The sequence below is a fragment of the Manis javanica genome, chromosome 9, assembly GCF_040802235.1.
Source record: "Manis javanica isolate MJ-LG chromosome 9, MJ_LKY, whole genome shotgun sequence".
In the NCBI taxonomy this organism is placed as follows: Eukaryota; Metazoa; Chordata; class Mammalia; order Pholidota; family Manidae; genus Manis; species Manis javanica.
Window position 1 is genome coordinate 67417706 of NC_133164.1, and position 14990 is coordinate 67432695.

At 42.1% G+C, this 14990-nt stretch overlaps 1 protein-coding gene across 1 annotated transcript in view; it reads left to right on the forward strand.

The window, feature by feature from the left end:
• The first annotated feature begins 1055 nt into the window (after positions 1-1055).
• The window catches only part of DSG2 (desmoglein 2), a 60116-nt gene continuing 46181 nt past the window's right edge, over positions 1056-14990 (forward strand). Inside the window, exon 1 of the mRNA XM_037025236.2 lies at positions 1056-3456. Within this exon, the coding sequence (XP_036881131.2) occupies positions 3391-3456 (66 nt within the window). The 5' untranslated portion in view covers positions 1056-3390. The remainder of the gene's footprint in view (positions 3457-14990) is intronic.

Sequence of the window (14990 nt, forward strand, 5' to 3'; positions counted from 1 at the left end):
CCACTTTTTCCTTATTATTAGTCCTTTTCAGTACCAATAAATAAATCTCTATCCATCATGACACACATGCTGCATCAGAGGGCTGGGCACCCTGTGAATAAGTCGTGGCCTCTGCATTAACATACTAATAGCCTTGAGAAAGAAGAATGGGTGGGGCAGCAAACATGGATGAGATCACCAGAAGCACAGCGTGACAGCGGCTCTGTGGGCTGAGCCATTCCAAACTGCACTACACTACAGAGAACGAGCGGAAAGGCAGGTGTCTGCACGTGGGGCACATGGGGAAGGGAGCGAGGACGACGACTCCCGGCTGAGGGGGCCAGGCTGACAGGGCAGCTGAACCAGGCACAGAGGAGGGAGCTTGCACGGGACAGGTGGAGAGGGACAGGGAATCCTTTCTGTTAGTAGTTAGCTTGATATCCCTACAAAATTATTATGGTAGTTTGAGGTCCCCCATGAAATCCTCAGATGGTAATGTCCCACATTTACAGCCAAGAAGGAAAAGCTCTCGCTCAGGTTTGCACACGAGAGCGGCTGCTATGTGCTTAGTAAAGGAAAGAACTCTAAAGGCACAGCATTTAACAGGCAGGCAGAGAATAAGAAACGGACTGAGAAAAAACAGCAAGAGGAAATGAGGTGACTCTGCCTCCTGCGTGCCCTGCAGTTGTGTTCTCCTTATTCCCAACTGCTTGCTGGACTTTTCCATTGGCTGCTGCTATAATATCTCAAATTCAATTTTCATTTTAAAAGAAATTTTACTTCTGATTCCCTGTTTGTGTGAATGTGATGAAAAGAACACTCTTCACAGAAATCTGATGCCCTGACTCTTTACCAGTTCCTCAGTCCTGGCAGGTTCAACTGATTTAACTCCCTAACAATTCCTCCTTTAAGAGTCAGATCACCACCTGTCCCCATGCACCACCACCCACTACCACCACCAAAAGAAGCCTTCTCTGATCTCATGGTCCTAAATGTGAATCAGGGCTCTCTTTCCTATATTTGCATCATGCCCTGTATATAGTTTTACCATTGCATTTATAAGTTTATAAGTTTATAATATGTAAGTATATTATTTCCCAAGTATCTATTTTTGTTTCTTTGGATGAAACAAAATATTTATCTTTGCAGCCCCAATAAAATGCAAATTAAGTGTTTGTTGAATGAGGATTAACTAAACGTTGACTAGGTGAAGGAGTAATTGAGAGGACCTAACCTGGAAAACCGATTTCTCCTTTTATTGCCCTTTTCCCGTTACCTAGAGGTATTTCATAGTTTTTTTTGTACCCACTTAACTTTTATTAATGAAAGTTCTGTGACAAGCCTTCTGACCACAATGACCAGTTTTATGTTCTAACAGCCACCCATTTCTACGATTTGCTTCTAAGACATTTGACAGGAGTATAGCAACCAGATTTAACTCTCATCTCTTTGACATTATTCTAATACATACACTCCTTGGGATTTTCCATGGAGTCAAGTGGTCAACCATCTGGCAAACCATTAGCCAAGAACTGTCCATTTATAAAGTGATCTTTAATGCTGAAAAGTGTTAGGATTCAGGAGGCAATGAGAGTAGAAAAGAGACACATTAATTCTTGTTGGTCTTTGTGAAATTGTTTTTTATACAGATATTTCATGGTTTAGATACTATTAAGAGATGATTCTAAGAGCAATCACTTTAAATTAGTCTCACCTGTGTGTATGTGTGAAGCCAAGTATTCTGGGAAATGTTAACTAAGATATTTTGACACCACCTATACATTAAAGCTGATATTTGCACTTCAAGGAGTATAATTTGAACTGATGCATTATAACTATGTATCTTAAGAAAAGTTCATTAACTGTAATGTTCAACAAATTTAGAGGGGAAAACCTATATGTTAAATCTTTCACATCTTGCTAACATTTCAATTATTTTAAAGTAATCAGTACTTCACTGGTAATAAGTTTATTGTCATTTGTTCTTGCTCACAGAGACTTATGAACTAGATTTATTCCCATGCTAGCCCAAAGAACTCAGGAGCTAGAGAAGTCCCTGCAACTCACTGAATTTCCAAAGAGGAACTAAATTCAAGAATGACACACTATAGCATTGGACTGCGCATGTACTGACCCCTCTTAAAGCCTTGGAATAATATCTTTTCTAGGAATAGCAACCTGAAACTGACTTTGACAGCCTCGGGGGAAGCCACATAATCCAACAGAAAAAAAATTTGCATTAGCTAATTCTCATTCTGGAAGCTACAATTGTCTTCGTTACTAAACAGAAACCAAACCCTTGATAAATGATGCATAAATATTGCCTATAGGACTCAGTTACTAGTTTTCGGCATGACATATATAGTTTCCAGGGAGGATATGTGAAAATGTTTTGATAAAGCCTGCCTTGCCTAACTGGGAGTGTTTTCAGCATGATAAGGAATGAAAATTCTCAACAAGAGGAGTGTGCTACCACCCACGTCCAGATCCAGAGAAATGAGCAGAAAGTAGAAGACTGCTTTCCTCCTGATTCAACTCCCTGACAATGTTACTGTCTCCCCTGGGACTCAGCGCGGCTCTAGGCGCTGGAAGCAGAATGGTAAACTACGTACTCTTCCTGGATTCGAAGCCCTCTGTAACACTGAGAAAGGCCCCTCAGCAGGGAAGCCCCCTAAGCAAAGAAGGTGCTTCTCTCCGCTCCCGGGGGGGGCGGTCCTTGGCCGCCCTGGGCGGGAGGAAAGACGAGGGAGGGGCTGGCAGTTGTGATGGATCTGGACGCCTGGCAGGGTCAGAGCTGGGGCGGGAAGGGCAGGAGCCGCGGGGGGCGAGGCAGGCATGTTAGGCCACAGAACTCCAGGATTTTGTTCAGACTTAATGCCAAACTTCTCTTTCTCGTAGCAAATCAACAACCCTTTATACTTTCATAGGCTTTTCCACTACTCCAACATCAATAGTTAACCCTTCTTACAAGTTACCTGATCTGGTGCTAGCGTCTCAGCTTTACAAGACGGGTCTGACTGCGCATTCACACCCGCCCCGGTAATTGTAACACTACCCCTTGCTCGACCTGCAGGCCGCTGTACACGGATTTTCTGATTTATCCTTCACGGCAGCTCGTGTGGGGGGCGCTGTCCGGGCCGCGGGACCGCGCTGGGCCCTGGGGCGCGGCTGGTAACCCCCGGGAGGGGCTCGCGCGCCGCGGTGGGGGTCCCCTACCTACCTCCCTCCCTCCCTCTCTCCCTCCCTCTCCTCCCCTCCCCCGACGCCTTCCGCCTGGGCCGCGCGCGGGGCGGGGCCGCGGGCAGGTGCGCGGGGCGGGAGCCCGGGGACGGCGCCCTGCGCGGGGCCCTCCCTCCGCTGGGCCTGCGGCGGGAGAGCCGGGAGCGCGCGGGCCGCGGGGAGCCGGCGGCTATGGCGCGGGGCTCGCGGGGCGCCGCGGGGCGGCCGCTGCTGCTGCTGCTGCTACTGCTGCTGCTGGTGAGTGCGGCCGGGATTGGCGGGCAGCCCTCTGGGCACCGGGGGGCGCCGGGGGTCTCCGCAGGCCCTGGCTCCGGGCCCTGCGGCCGGCAGTGCGGCGGGACTGCGGCGGGAGCCCGGACCCTGGCAGGCGGGCGCTGGGGGAGCCGCGGCCTCGGGGGGCGCGGAGATTGGGAGTCTCCTCGCCCCCAGGGGCGCTAGTTCGCCGCGGGCCGCCTTGGGGTCCCGTCCCCGCCCGGGACCGGGGAGTCCGGGGGACGCCTGCATGCCCAGGCTGCAAAAAGAGCGTAGAAATGTGTTTACACACTAAGTTTTTGTTGTTCTTGTTAAAGCCACGTTAGTGTTAACAGCACCCGCATCAAGATTCTTTTAAGGTTCACAAACTTGGTGCTTTGAAACAATTTCCTGGTATTAAGGAGAATAAACATGTAATAGTTTTGAGACTGTTTGCCTTTTAAAAGGCAACAGAAAACTGAAGTGCGGAGCCACAAATGGGGTTTTTCAGGTTATTAAAGAAAAAGGCTGCCACCGCTGGAAAGGAATGCTGTCTCTACACTTTGGGGGCTTGGTTTCTGTGCTTAGACCAGATTTTAAATACATTTGCTTTCTGTTTGTTAAGAGTTGCCATAAGTAAGAAATGTATCTGGCTCATAGGGCTTTGCTAAATGGGGTTTGATAAAGTGCCTTTTTCCTGGGGATATAGGTATGGGTTCACCTTACAGAGAGTTAACAAACATGTCTTCAAACAGATTAGAGACAAAGTCATACGCAGTTTTCTTATATAATGGTTAAAAGAAAAACTACAAGTTCATGCTGTTGTAAAAGTTCTACCTTCCAAAAATTACCTTCTCTCAACCGCAGAATTGCAATGGGGTGAGGATATATGTACACACACACACACACAGATCTATATATTTCCTGATTTGTGTGTATTGGGAAAAAATGACTAATCCTATCTAAGAATTTCAGAGAAATCTCACTCGCAAAATCACAATAATTAGGATCTCCAGGTCTTTGGCATTAGTTCATTTTCATGCTCTTTTGATCCATTTCATTTTGTCCAAGTCATTGAGGTAATTTTCAGTTTAAGTTCATTTTGTTAATAAAACTTTTCTAAGATAATTTTGGTTTCCTTTTTGGCCTTCAGAATAACACAGCAGCTAATTCCCTCGTCGTGATAGCGTACTGGCTATGGAGAATACCAACTAACATCGCAAATGGCTTGTTTTGAGGGTTAAATGCTAAATCCTTTCCATGTAGGAAAAGAAATTACCTTTATCCTCAAATGGTATAACAAGCAGGCCAGTTCAAGTACATTTATAGAGAAATAGGTAAAATAATTTGGGCTTATTTTTTACTTTGGCAATTTAATATTTTTAATTTACTGGACAGTAATTGCCTGCTCCTTTAAAAAGCGATTATAATTAATTGGAACCAAGTCTCAGACTCTTCTTTTTATTTTCTATTATGCTTTTTGTGATATAAATTTGAGTATGTTTATTCTTGGTCAGAGAACAGCGGGCAGTTGAGCATTGTGTTCCTACTGTGTTTGAAGTTAAAAATACAGTAAATCCTTGAACACCATGGGCATTAGAGCCACCAACCCCCTCACAGTCAGAAATCTGTGTATAACTTCTGACTCCCCAAAAACATAACTAATAGCCTGCTTACCTGAAAGCCTTACTGATAACACAGTCAGTTAACACATATTTTGTATGGTGTATGTATGATATACTGTATTCTTATAATAAACTAGAGAAAAGAAAATGTTTTTTCAAATTGTTGCAAATCTCCAAAAATATTTTCCAACTTATTTATTGGAAAAAACTGCACATGAGTAGATGCATGCAGTTCAAACCCATGGGTTGAAGGTCTGCTATATAGTCTCTGGTAAAGAATGGAAAACAACTCATCGGTCAGAAGTAGTCTTGAGGAAACAGGTGTTTTATAGAAGGGAATATAAATTGTAGTCTGCATGAATCAGAGTGCAGTTTCAGATAACAGAACCCACCTTAGCTGGTTGAATCAAGAAGGGATTCATTTCAGGGCATAAACTGACTGTATAGTAGAGGGAAGGATTGAGGTGTCAGACTCTGCAGTGAGTTGTCATTAGTGCCTTCAGGGCTACACAACAGAACACAAGCCCCTAGGGAACTGCTGCCTCTCCTGTAGCAGGAACTCACTGCCACTCCCATGATGTGGAAACTGCCTTGTCTTAATGCTCTTCTTGCTGCCAGCTCCAGAGCCATGTGGCATTGAGAACTGGATTTAGCCACAAGCCAGTCTGTGTGAAACCTATCAGAATAATCCATTATCATGCCCAGGGATTTGGAAACATGCTTTCCCATTTGTTTTTGTTTCTACAAATAAACAGGTAATAAGAAATGGGCAACTCTTAATAGATGTTTCTTCAATTATCAACATGGGGAAAGAATCTTATAAAAAGACATGGATATTTGGTTGGTCTAAATACTCCCTGAACATCAGAATTACCTGATGAGTTAAATTAAAATCCCCAAGGGTGAGGTTGAGAAATATGTATTAAAAACTTTGCAAAACTGTTTATTTATCAAAGAAGCATACTATTTATGTAGAAAAAAATTGCACATTAAATAGGGATTAGTGTTTTTTAAACTGCCAAATTGTAGTAAAAATCTGCAACCTTAATTAATATCCTGAATGCAATTTAGATCAATCTGAGCATTTCTTAATCACAGCTTTTTTGTTTGTCTTTTAGTGTGCCACACATTTTAACAGCTGATAATACTTCTCAAACATATAGTCCATGTATGAGGAAAGATTGTTTTGTCAGTTTATTACGAAGTAACCAGGTATATACTGGTACTTTATAATACCAGATATGACGTGGTACTACTTTTGTTTATTTCAAATTATTCAAAAATATTATTGAGTCTTATCATATGTAAAACTTGGCAGCTAGGGTGAAGGAAGATGGAACACCAGGATATATACCATAGTCTAATGATGAGTAATGCCCAAGTGGAAAAAACTATGTAGAAACTAGCCACGTAGGACCACTGTTTATTGACTTCTCAGAAATGTGCTCAACATTGGGAGACCACAGAAGAGCCAGACATGTTCTACCCTCATGGCGCTTACAGTCTAGTAAATAAGCAGAGGTTTTAGTAAGAATTTCCAAATGGGTAAGTAAGAAGAGTAATGATTGAAGGACACAGTACCATGGAGCCTACAGAAGGAGCTCCAGTGCCAACCATCCCAGGCAAGATCTAAGCATAATTAGAAATTAGTGAGACAATAGGAAGAGAAAGAAGGAAAAGAATGTTCTAAGTAGAGAGAGCATTTGCAAGAACAAGAGTGTGTGGCTCCTTGGGAGAACTCCCAGAGTTCCTTGTGACAGGGCAGAGAATGGAAGGCAGAGCAACATGCAGAAAGATGAGTTGCTTCCTACCAAGGGAAGCCACAAAAGGCTGATTAACAAGTGAGGTTTGTACAGAGTGATCCAATCATGAGGAAAATAAAAAAATTAATTACGGTCAAGTTGGTCAAGAAACGAGTGAGAAAGAAAAAATAGCAATTGAGTGATTGGACGTGCTTTTGCCTCATTACTTTTTTTTTTTTTTTTGAGAGGGCATCTCATATTTATTGATCAAATGGTTGTTAACAACAATAAAATTCTGTATAGGGGGGGTCAATGCTCAATGCACAGTCATTAATCCATCTCAAGCCTAGTTCTCTTCAGTCTCCAATCTTCTGAAGCATAACGAACAAGTTCTTACATGGGGAACGAATTCTTACATAGTGAATAAGTTCTTACATGGTAAACAGTACAAGGGCAGTCATCACAGAAACTTTCGGTTTTGATCACGCATTATGAACTATAAACAATCAGGTCAAATATTAATATTCGTTTGATTTTTATACTTGATTTATATGTGATCCCACATTTCTCCCTTTATTATTATTATTCTTATTTTTATTTTTAATAAACTGCTGAAGTGGTAGGTAGATGCAAGATAAAGGTAGAAAACATAGTTTAGTGTTGTAAGAGAGCAATTGTAGATGATCAGGTGTGTGCCTGTAGACTATGTGCTAATCCGAGCTAGACAAGGGCAATAAAACATCCATGGATGCAGAAGCTTTCTGTCAACACTGGGGGGGGGGGGTGAGGTTCTAAGCTTCACCACTGTTGTTCCCCAATTTCCCAACTGATGTCACCCCTGCGACTGTGCCTGTCTTAGGTTGTTCCTCCCTTGAGGAATCTTACCCGTCTCTGGCTAACCAGTCATCTTCCAGGGCCATACAGGGAAATGTAAAGTTGCTAAGTGAGAGAGAAGCCATATTGTTTGAAAAGGTTAGCTTTTTACTTCTTTGCAGATTTATGCCCTGTGGCTTCTATGCCCAGCACTTGTCTCGAGGTATCTTTACCACCTGGAGGAATTATGATACTCGGTAACTGCGATATGAGGCACGAATTCTACTTAAGGGTTGTAATTAGGAAGGAAGAAGAAAAGCTATAGAGGTAGCATATGGAAGAAAACATGGGAGGATTGATTATTTCTTTGACATATCTTCTTGTAGAGTACCTTAAGTATGTATACGTTTTAAACTACTAACTAATTTGTACACACATATTAACATAATAGGAATACAGTGACATAAACAAAGCAAATCTATAATTACCAGCCATCTCCAGTGAAGCCAAGAAAACCATTCAGGCACCCTAGGCATTTGTGAAAATTTGTCTATGATATGATGGATATTGTCCATCTGTACTTGAACAGTCTGAGAGAAGTCAGACAAATTAAAGCAGCCCATTTCTGGGATCTGTTCACATCCCATATGTTCTTTTAACCGGAGATTGTCTATAGTCGTAAGATTTTGGAGTGCTACAACTTGCACCACTCCCAACTCCTGATTGAGTTCCAACAGTACAGATCCTGTCAAATTCGTTATCTCACTGTATGCACATGCCAGGCTAGACATCTCCCTCCTCATTCCAATGGCAAGTTCAGGAAACGGTGGGCTGGATGCAGCCACAACCGCAGCATCGCCCGGATCCCTGTGGAGGCTTTTTGATGATCATCCCCCAGCACGAGTCCTCCAGAGAGTGCTGATGCCAGAAGCTCCTCCTCATATCGTATCTTAGTTCATTTTCTGCGTAGCCAAGCTAGGCCTTGATCTTCTGCATAGAAACAAACAGACCCTTTGCCCACACTTTGACATGCCCTCTATACCACTGTGTAGAACTCATTGGAGGTCAGCACACAGGAACTGATTTTTTTTTTTAATCTTTAATCTACACTTACTTGAAGAATACTATGTTTACTATGCTCTCCCCTATATCAGGTCCCCCCTAAAAACCACATTACGGTCACTGTCCATCAGCATAGCAAAATGTAGAATCACTACTTGTCCTCTCTGTGTTGTACAGCCCTCCCTCCCCTTTCTCCCTCCCCCCACTATGCATGCTAATCTTAATACCCCCCTTCTTCTACCTTCCCCCCTTTATCCCCCCATGCCCACTCATCCTCCCCAGTTCCTTTCCCTTTGGTACCTCTTAGTCCATTTTTGGGTTCTGTAATTCCACTGCTGTTTTGTTCCTTCAGTTTTTCCTTTGTTCTTATACTCCTCAGATGAGTGAAATCATTTGGTATTTCTCTTTCTCCGCTTGGCTTATTTCACTGAGCATAATACTCTCCAGCTCCATCCATGTTGCTGCAAATGTTAGGATTTTTCCTCTTTTTATGGCTGAGTAGTATTCCATTGTGTATGTGTACCACATCTTCTTTATCCATTCATCTACCGATGGACATTTAGGTTGCTTCCAATTCTTGGCTATTGTAAATAGCGCTGCGATAAACATAGGGGTGCATCTGTCTTTCTCAAACTTGATTGCTGCGTTCTTAGGGTAAATTCCTAGGAGTGGAATTCCTGGGTCAAATGGTAAGTCTGTTTTGAGCATTTTGATGAACCTCCATACTGCTTTCCACAATGGTTGAACTAATTTACATTCCCACCAGCAGTGTAGGAGGGTTCCCCTTTCTCCACAGCCTCGCCAACATTTGTTGTTGTTCGTCTTTTGGATGGCAGCTATCCTTACTGGTGTGAGGTCATACCTCATTGTAGTTTTAATTTGCATTTCTCTGATAATTAGTGATGTGGAGCATCTTTTCATGTGTCTGTTGGCCATCTGTATTTCTTTTTTAGAGAACTGTCTGTTCAGTTCCTCTGCCCATTTTTTAATTGGGTTATTTGTTTTTTGTTTGTTGAGACGTGTGAGCTCCTTATATATTCTGGACATCAAGCCTTTATCGGATCTGTCATTTTCAAATATATTCTCCCATACTGTAGGGTTCCTTTTTGTTCTATTGATGGTGTCTTTTGCTGTACAGAAACTTTTCAGCTTAATGTAGTCCCACTTGCTCATTTTTGCTGTTGTTTTCCTTGCCCGGGGAGATATGTTCAAGAAGAGGTCACTCATGTTTATGTCTAAGGGGTTTTTGCCTATGTTTTTTTCCAAGAGTTTAATGGTTTCTTGACTTACTTTCAGGTCTTTGATCCATTTTGAGTTTACCTTTGTATATGGGCTTAGACAAAGGCCCAGTTTCATTCTATACATGTAGCTGTCCAGTTTTGTCAGCACCATCTGTTGAAGAGACTGTCATTTTGCCATTGTATGTCCATGGCTCCTTTATCAAATATTAATTGACCATATATGTTTGGGTTAATTTCTGGAGTCTCTAATCTGTTCCACTGGTCTGTGGCTCTGTTCTTGTACCAGAACCAAATTGTCTTGATTACTATGGCTTTGTAGTAGAGCTTGAAGTTGGGGAGTGAGATCCCCCCTACTTTATTCTTCTTTCTCAGGATTGCTTTGGCTATTCGGGGTCTTTGGTGTTTCCATATGAATTTTTGAATTATTTGTTCCAATTCATTGAAGAATGTTGCTGGTAATTTTATAGGGATTGCATCAAATCTGTATATTGCTTTAGGCAGGATGGCCATTTTGACGATATTAATTCTTCTTAGCCATGAGCAGGGGATGAGTTTCCATTTGTTAGTGTCCCCTTTAATTTCTCTTAAGAGTGACTTGTAGTTTTCAGAGTATAAGTCTTTCACTTCTTTGGTTAGGTTTATTCCTAGGTATTTTATTCTTTTTGATGCAATTGTGAATGGAATTGTTATCCTGATTTCTCTTTCTATTGGTTCATTGTTAGTGTATAGGAAAACTACAGATTTCTGTGTGTTAATTTTGTATCCTGCAACTTTTCTGTATTCCGATATCAGTTCTAGTAGTTTTGGAGTGGAGTCTTTAGGGTTTTTTATGTACAGTATCATATCATCTGCAAATAGTGACAGTTTAACTTCTTCTTTACCAATCTGGATTCCTTGTATTTCTTTGTTTTGTCTGATTGCCGTGGCTAGAACCTCCAGTACTATGTTAAATAACAGTGGGGAGAGTGGGCATCCCTGTCTGGTTCCTGATCTCAGAGGAAATGCTTTCAGCTTCTCGCTGTTCAGTATAATGCTGGCTGTGGGTTTATCATATATGGCCTTTATTATGTTGAGGTACTTGCCCTCTATTCCCATTTTGCTGAGAGTATTTATCATGAATGGATGTTAAATTTTGTCAAATGCTTTTTCAGCATCTCTGGAGATGATCATGTGGTTTTTGTCTTTCTTTTTGTTGATGTGGTGGATGATGTTGATGGATTTTCGAATGTTGTGTACCATCCTTGCATCCCTGGGATGAATCCCACTTGGTCATGGTGTATGATCCTTTTGATATACTGTTGAATTCTGTTTGCTAATATTTTATTGAGTATTTTTGCATCTACATTCATCAGGGATATTGGTCTGTAATTTTCTTTTTTGTTGGGGTCTTTGCCTGGTTTTGGTATTAGGGTGATGTTGGCTTCATAGAATGAGTTTGGGAGTATTCCCTCCTCTTCTATTTTTTGGAACACTTTAAGGAGAATGGGTATTATGTCTTCTCTGTGTGTCTGATAAAATTCCGAGGTAAATCCGTCCGGCCCCGGAGTTTTGTTCTTGGGTAGTTTTTTGATTACCGTTTCAATTTCTTTGCTCGTAATTGGTTTGTTTAACTTTTGTGTTTCTTCCTTGGTCAGTCTTGGAAGGTTGTATTTTTCTAGGAAGTTGTCCATTTCTTCTAGGTTTTCCAGCTTGTTGGCATATAGGTTTTCATAGTAGTCTTTAATAATTCTTTGTGTTTCTGTGGGGTCTGTCGTGATTTTTCCATTCTCATTTCTGATTATGTTGCTTTGTGTTCTCTTTTTCTCTTAATAAATTTGGCTAGAGGCTTCTCAATTTTGTTTATTTCTTCTCTGATCTTTATTATGTCTCTCCTTCTACTGACTTTAGGCCTCATTTGTTCTTCTTTTTCCAGTTTCGATAGTTGTGATGTTAGACTATTCATTTGGGATTGTTCTTCATTCTTCAGGTGTGCCTGGATCGCTATATACTTTCCTCTTAAGACTGCTTTCGCTGCATCCCACAGAAGTTGGGACTTTGTGTTGTTGTTGTCATTTGTTTCTATATATTCCTTGATCTCTATTTTGATTTGTTCATTGATCCATTGATTATTTAGAAGCATGTTGTTAAGCTTCCATATGTTTGTGAGCCTTTTTGTTTTCTTTGTACAATTTATTTCTAGTTTTATACCTTTGTGGTCTGAAAAATTGGTTGGTAGAATTTCAATATTTTGGAATTTACTGAGGCTCTTTTTGTGAGCTAGTATGTGGTCTATTCTGGAGAATGTTCCATGTGCACTTGAGAAGAATGTATATCCTGTTGCTTTTGGATGTAGTGTTCTATAGATGTCTATTAGGTCCATCTGTTCTGGTGTGTTGTTCAGTGCCTCTGTGTCCTTACTTATTTTCTGCCTGGTGGATCTATCCTTTGGGGTGAGTGGTGTGTTGAAGTCTCCTAAGATGAATGCATTGCAGTCTATTTCCCTCTTTAGTTCTGTTAGTATTTGTTTCACAAATGCTGGTGCTCCTGTGTTGGGTGCATATATATTTAGAATGGTTATGTCCTCTTGTTGGACTGAGCCCTTTATCATTATGTAGTGTCCTTCTTTATCTCTTGTTACTTTCTTTGTTTTGAAGTCTATATTGTCTGATATTAGTACTGCAACCCCTGCTTTCTTCTCACTGTTGTTTGCCTGAAATATGTTTTTCCATCCTTTGACTTTTAGTCTGTGCTTGTCTTTGGGTTTGAGGTAAGTTTCTTGTAAGCAGCATATAGATGGGTCTTGCTTTTTTATCCATTCTATTACTCTGTGTATTTTGATTGGTGCATTAAGTCCATTTACATTTAGGGTGACTATTGAGAGATACGTACTTATTGCCATTGCAGGCTTTAGATTCGTGGTTACCAAAGGTTCAAGGTTAGCTTCTTTAGTATCTTACTGCCTAACTTAGCTCGCTTATTGAGCTGTTATATACACTGTCTGGAGATTCTTTTCTTCTCTCCCTTCTTATTCCTCCTCCTCCATTCTTCATATGTTGTGTGTTTTGTTCTGTGCTCTTTTTAGGAGTGCTCCCATCTAGAGCAGTCCCTGTAGGATGCCCTGTAGAGGTGGTTTGTGGGAAGTAAAATCCCTCAGCTTTTGCTTGTCTGGAAATTGTTTAATCCCACCATCATATTTAAATGATAGTCGTGCTGGATACAGTATCCTTGGTTCAAGGCCCTCCTGTTTCATTGCATTAAGTATATCATGCCATGCTCTTCTGGCCTGTAGGCTTTCTGTCGAGAAGTCTGATGTTAGCCTGATGGGTTTTCCTTTACAGGTGACCTTTTTCTCTCTAGCTGCCTTTAAAACTCTTTCCTTGTCCTTGATCCTTGCCATTTTAATTACTATGTGTCTTGGTGTTGTCCTCCTTGGATCCTTTCTGTTGGGGGTTCTGTGTAATTCCATGGTCTGTTCGATTATTTCCTCCCCCAGTTTGGGGAAGTTTTCAGCAATTATTTCTTCAAAGAGACTTTCTATCCCTTTTCCTCTTTCTTCTTCTTCTGGTACCCCTATAATACGAATATTATTCCTTTTGGTTTGGTCACATAGTTCTCTTAGTGTTGTTTCGTTCCTGGAGATCCTTTTATCTCTCTCTATGTCAGCTTCTATACATTCCTGTTCTCTGGTTTCTATTCCTTCAATGGCCTCTTGCATCTTATCCATTCTGCTTATAAATCCTTCCAGGGATTGTTTCACTTCTGTGATCTCCTTCCTGACATCTGTGATCTCCCTCTGGACTTCATCCCATTGCTCTTGCATTTTTCTCTGCATCTCATCCCATTGCTCTTGCATTTTTCTCTGCATCTCTGTCAGCATGTTCATGATTTTTATTTTGAATTCTTTTTCAGGAGGACTGCTTAGGTCTGTCTTCTTCTAAGGTGTTGTCTCTGTGATCTTTGTCTGCCTGTAGTTTTGCCTTTTCATGGTGATAGAGATAGTTTGCAGAGCTGGTATGAGTGACAGCTCGAAGAGCTTTCCTTCTTGTTGGTTTGTGGCCTTCCTCTCCTGGGAGAATAGCGACCTCTAGTGGCTTATGCTTGTCAGCTGTGCGCAGAGAGGGCTTCTGCTACCTGCCCAGTTGCTATGGAGTTTATCTCCGCTGTTGCTGTGGGTGTGGCCTGGCTGGGGCTGCTCCTCCAAAATGGTGGAGCCCCGTTGGAGGGGGAGTGGCCGGGAGGCTATTTATCTCTGTAATGGGCCTCAGTGCTCCCTGTTGCCCAGGCGGTTAGAGTGCCCAGAGATCCCCAGATTCCCTGCCTCTGGTCTAAGTGTCCTGTTCTGCCCCTTTAAGACTTCCAAAAAGCACTCTCCAAACCAAAACAACAACAGCAACAAGAAAGAGGGAGAAAAAAAATAAAAGGAAAAAACGTGCGATTTTCTTTGTCCTCAGGCGCCGGTCTCAGGCACCTGCTCACCGGTCTTGCTGCCTTGTTTCCCTAGTATTGGGGTCCCTGTCCCTTTAAGGCTTCCAAAAAGCACTCGCCAAAAAAAAAGAAAAAAAACGCTCCGGTTTCTTTCCATCTGCCAGGAGCTGGGGGGAGGGGCGCTTGGGTCCCGCCAGGCCGGGACTTGTATCTTACCCCCTTCGCGAGGCTCTGGGTTCTTGCACGTGTGGATGTGGTCTGTATGTTGTCCTGTGTCCTCTGGTCTCTATTTTAGGAAGTTGTCTTTGTTATATTTTCATAATTCTATGTGGTTTTGGGAGGAGAGTTCCTCTGCTCTACTCCTGCTGCCATCCTGGCTCCGCCCCTCCCATTACTTTTTTTTAAGTTGGCATTCCAGAACTTGGAATGTTGTGATCAAAGACAAACAGAAGAGCCCAGAGTACAGTGGACAGAGGGTGCAACCTGGTGGGAGGGTTGTTCTGGAAGCAAGTGTTCATGAGGAAATATCAAGGAACAGGTATATAAGGGGCCTTTTGGTTGTAGCAAATGCCACTGGTACTTGGTACTCCACTTCTAGAGATGCTAAACCTCCAGCGATCTGCAGATCCTTCAAGGAGAATTGGCCACTCATG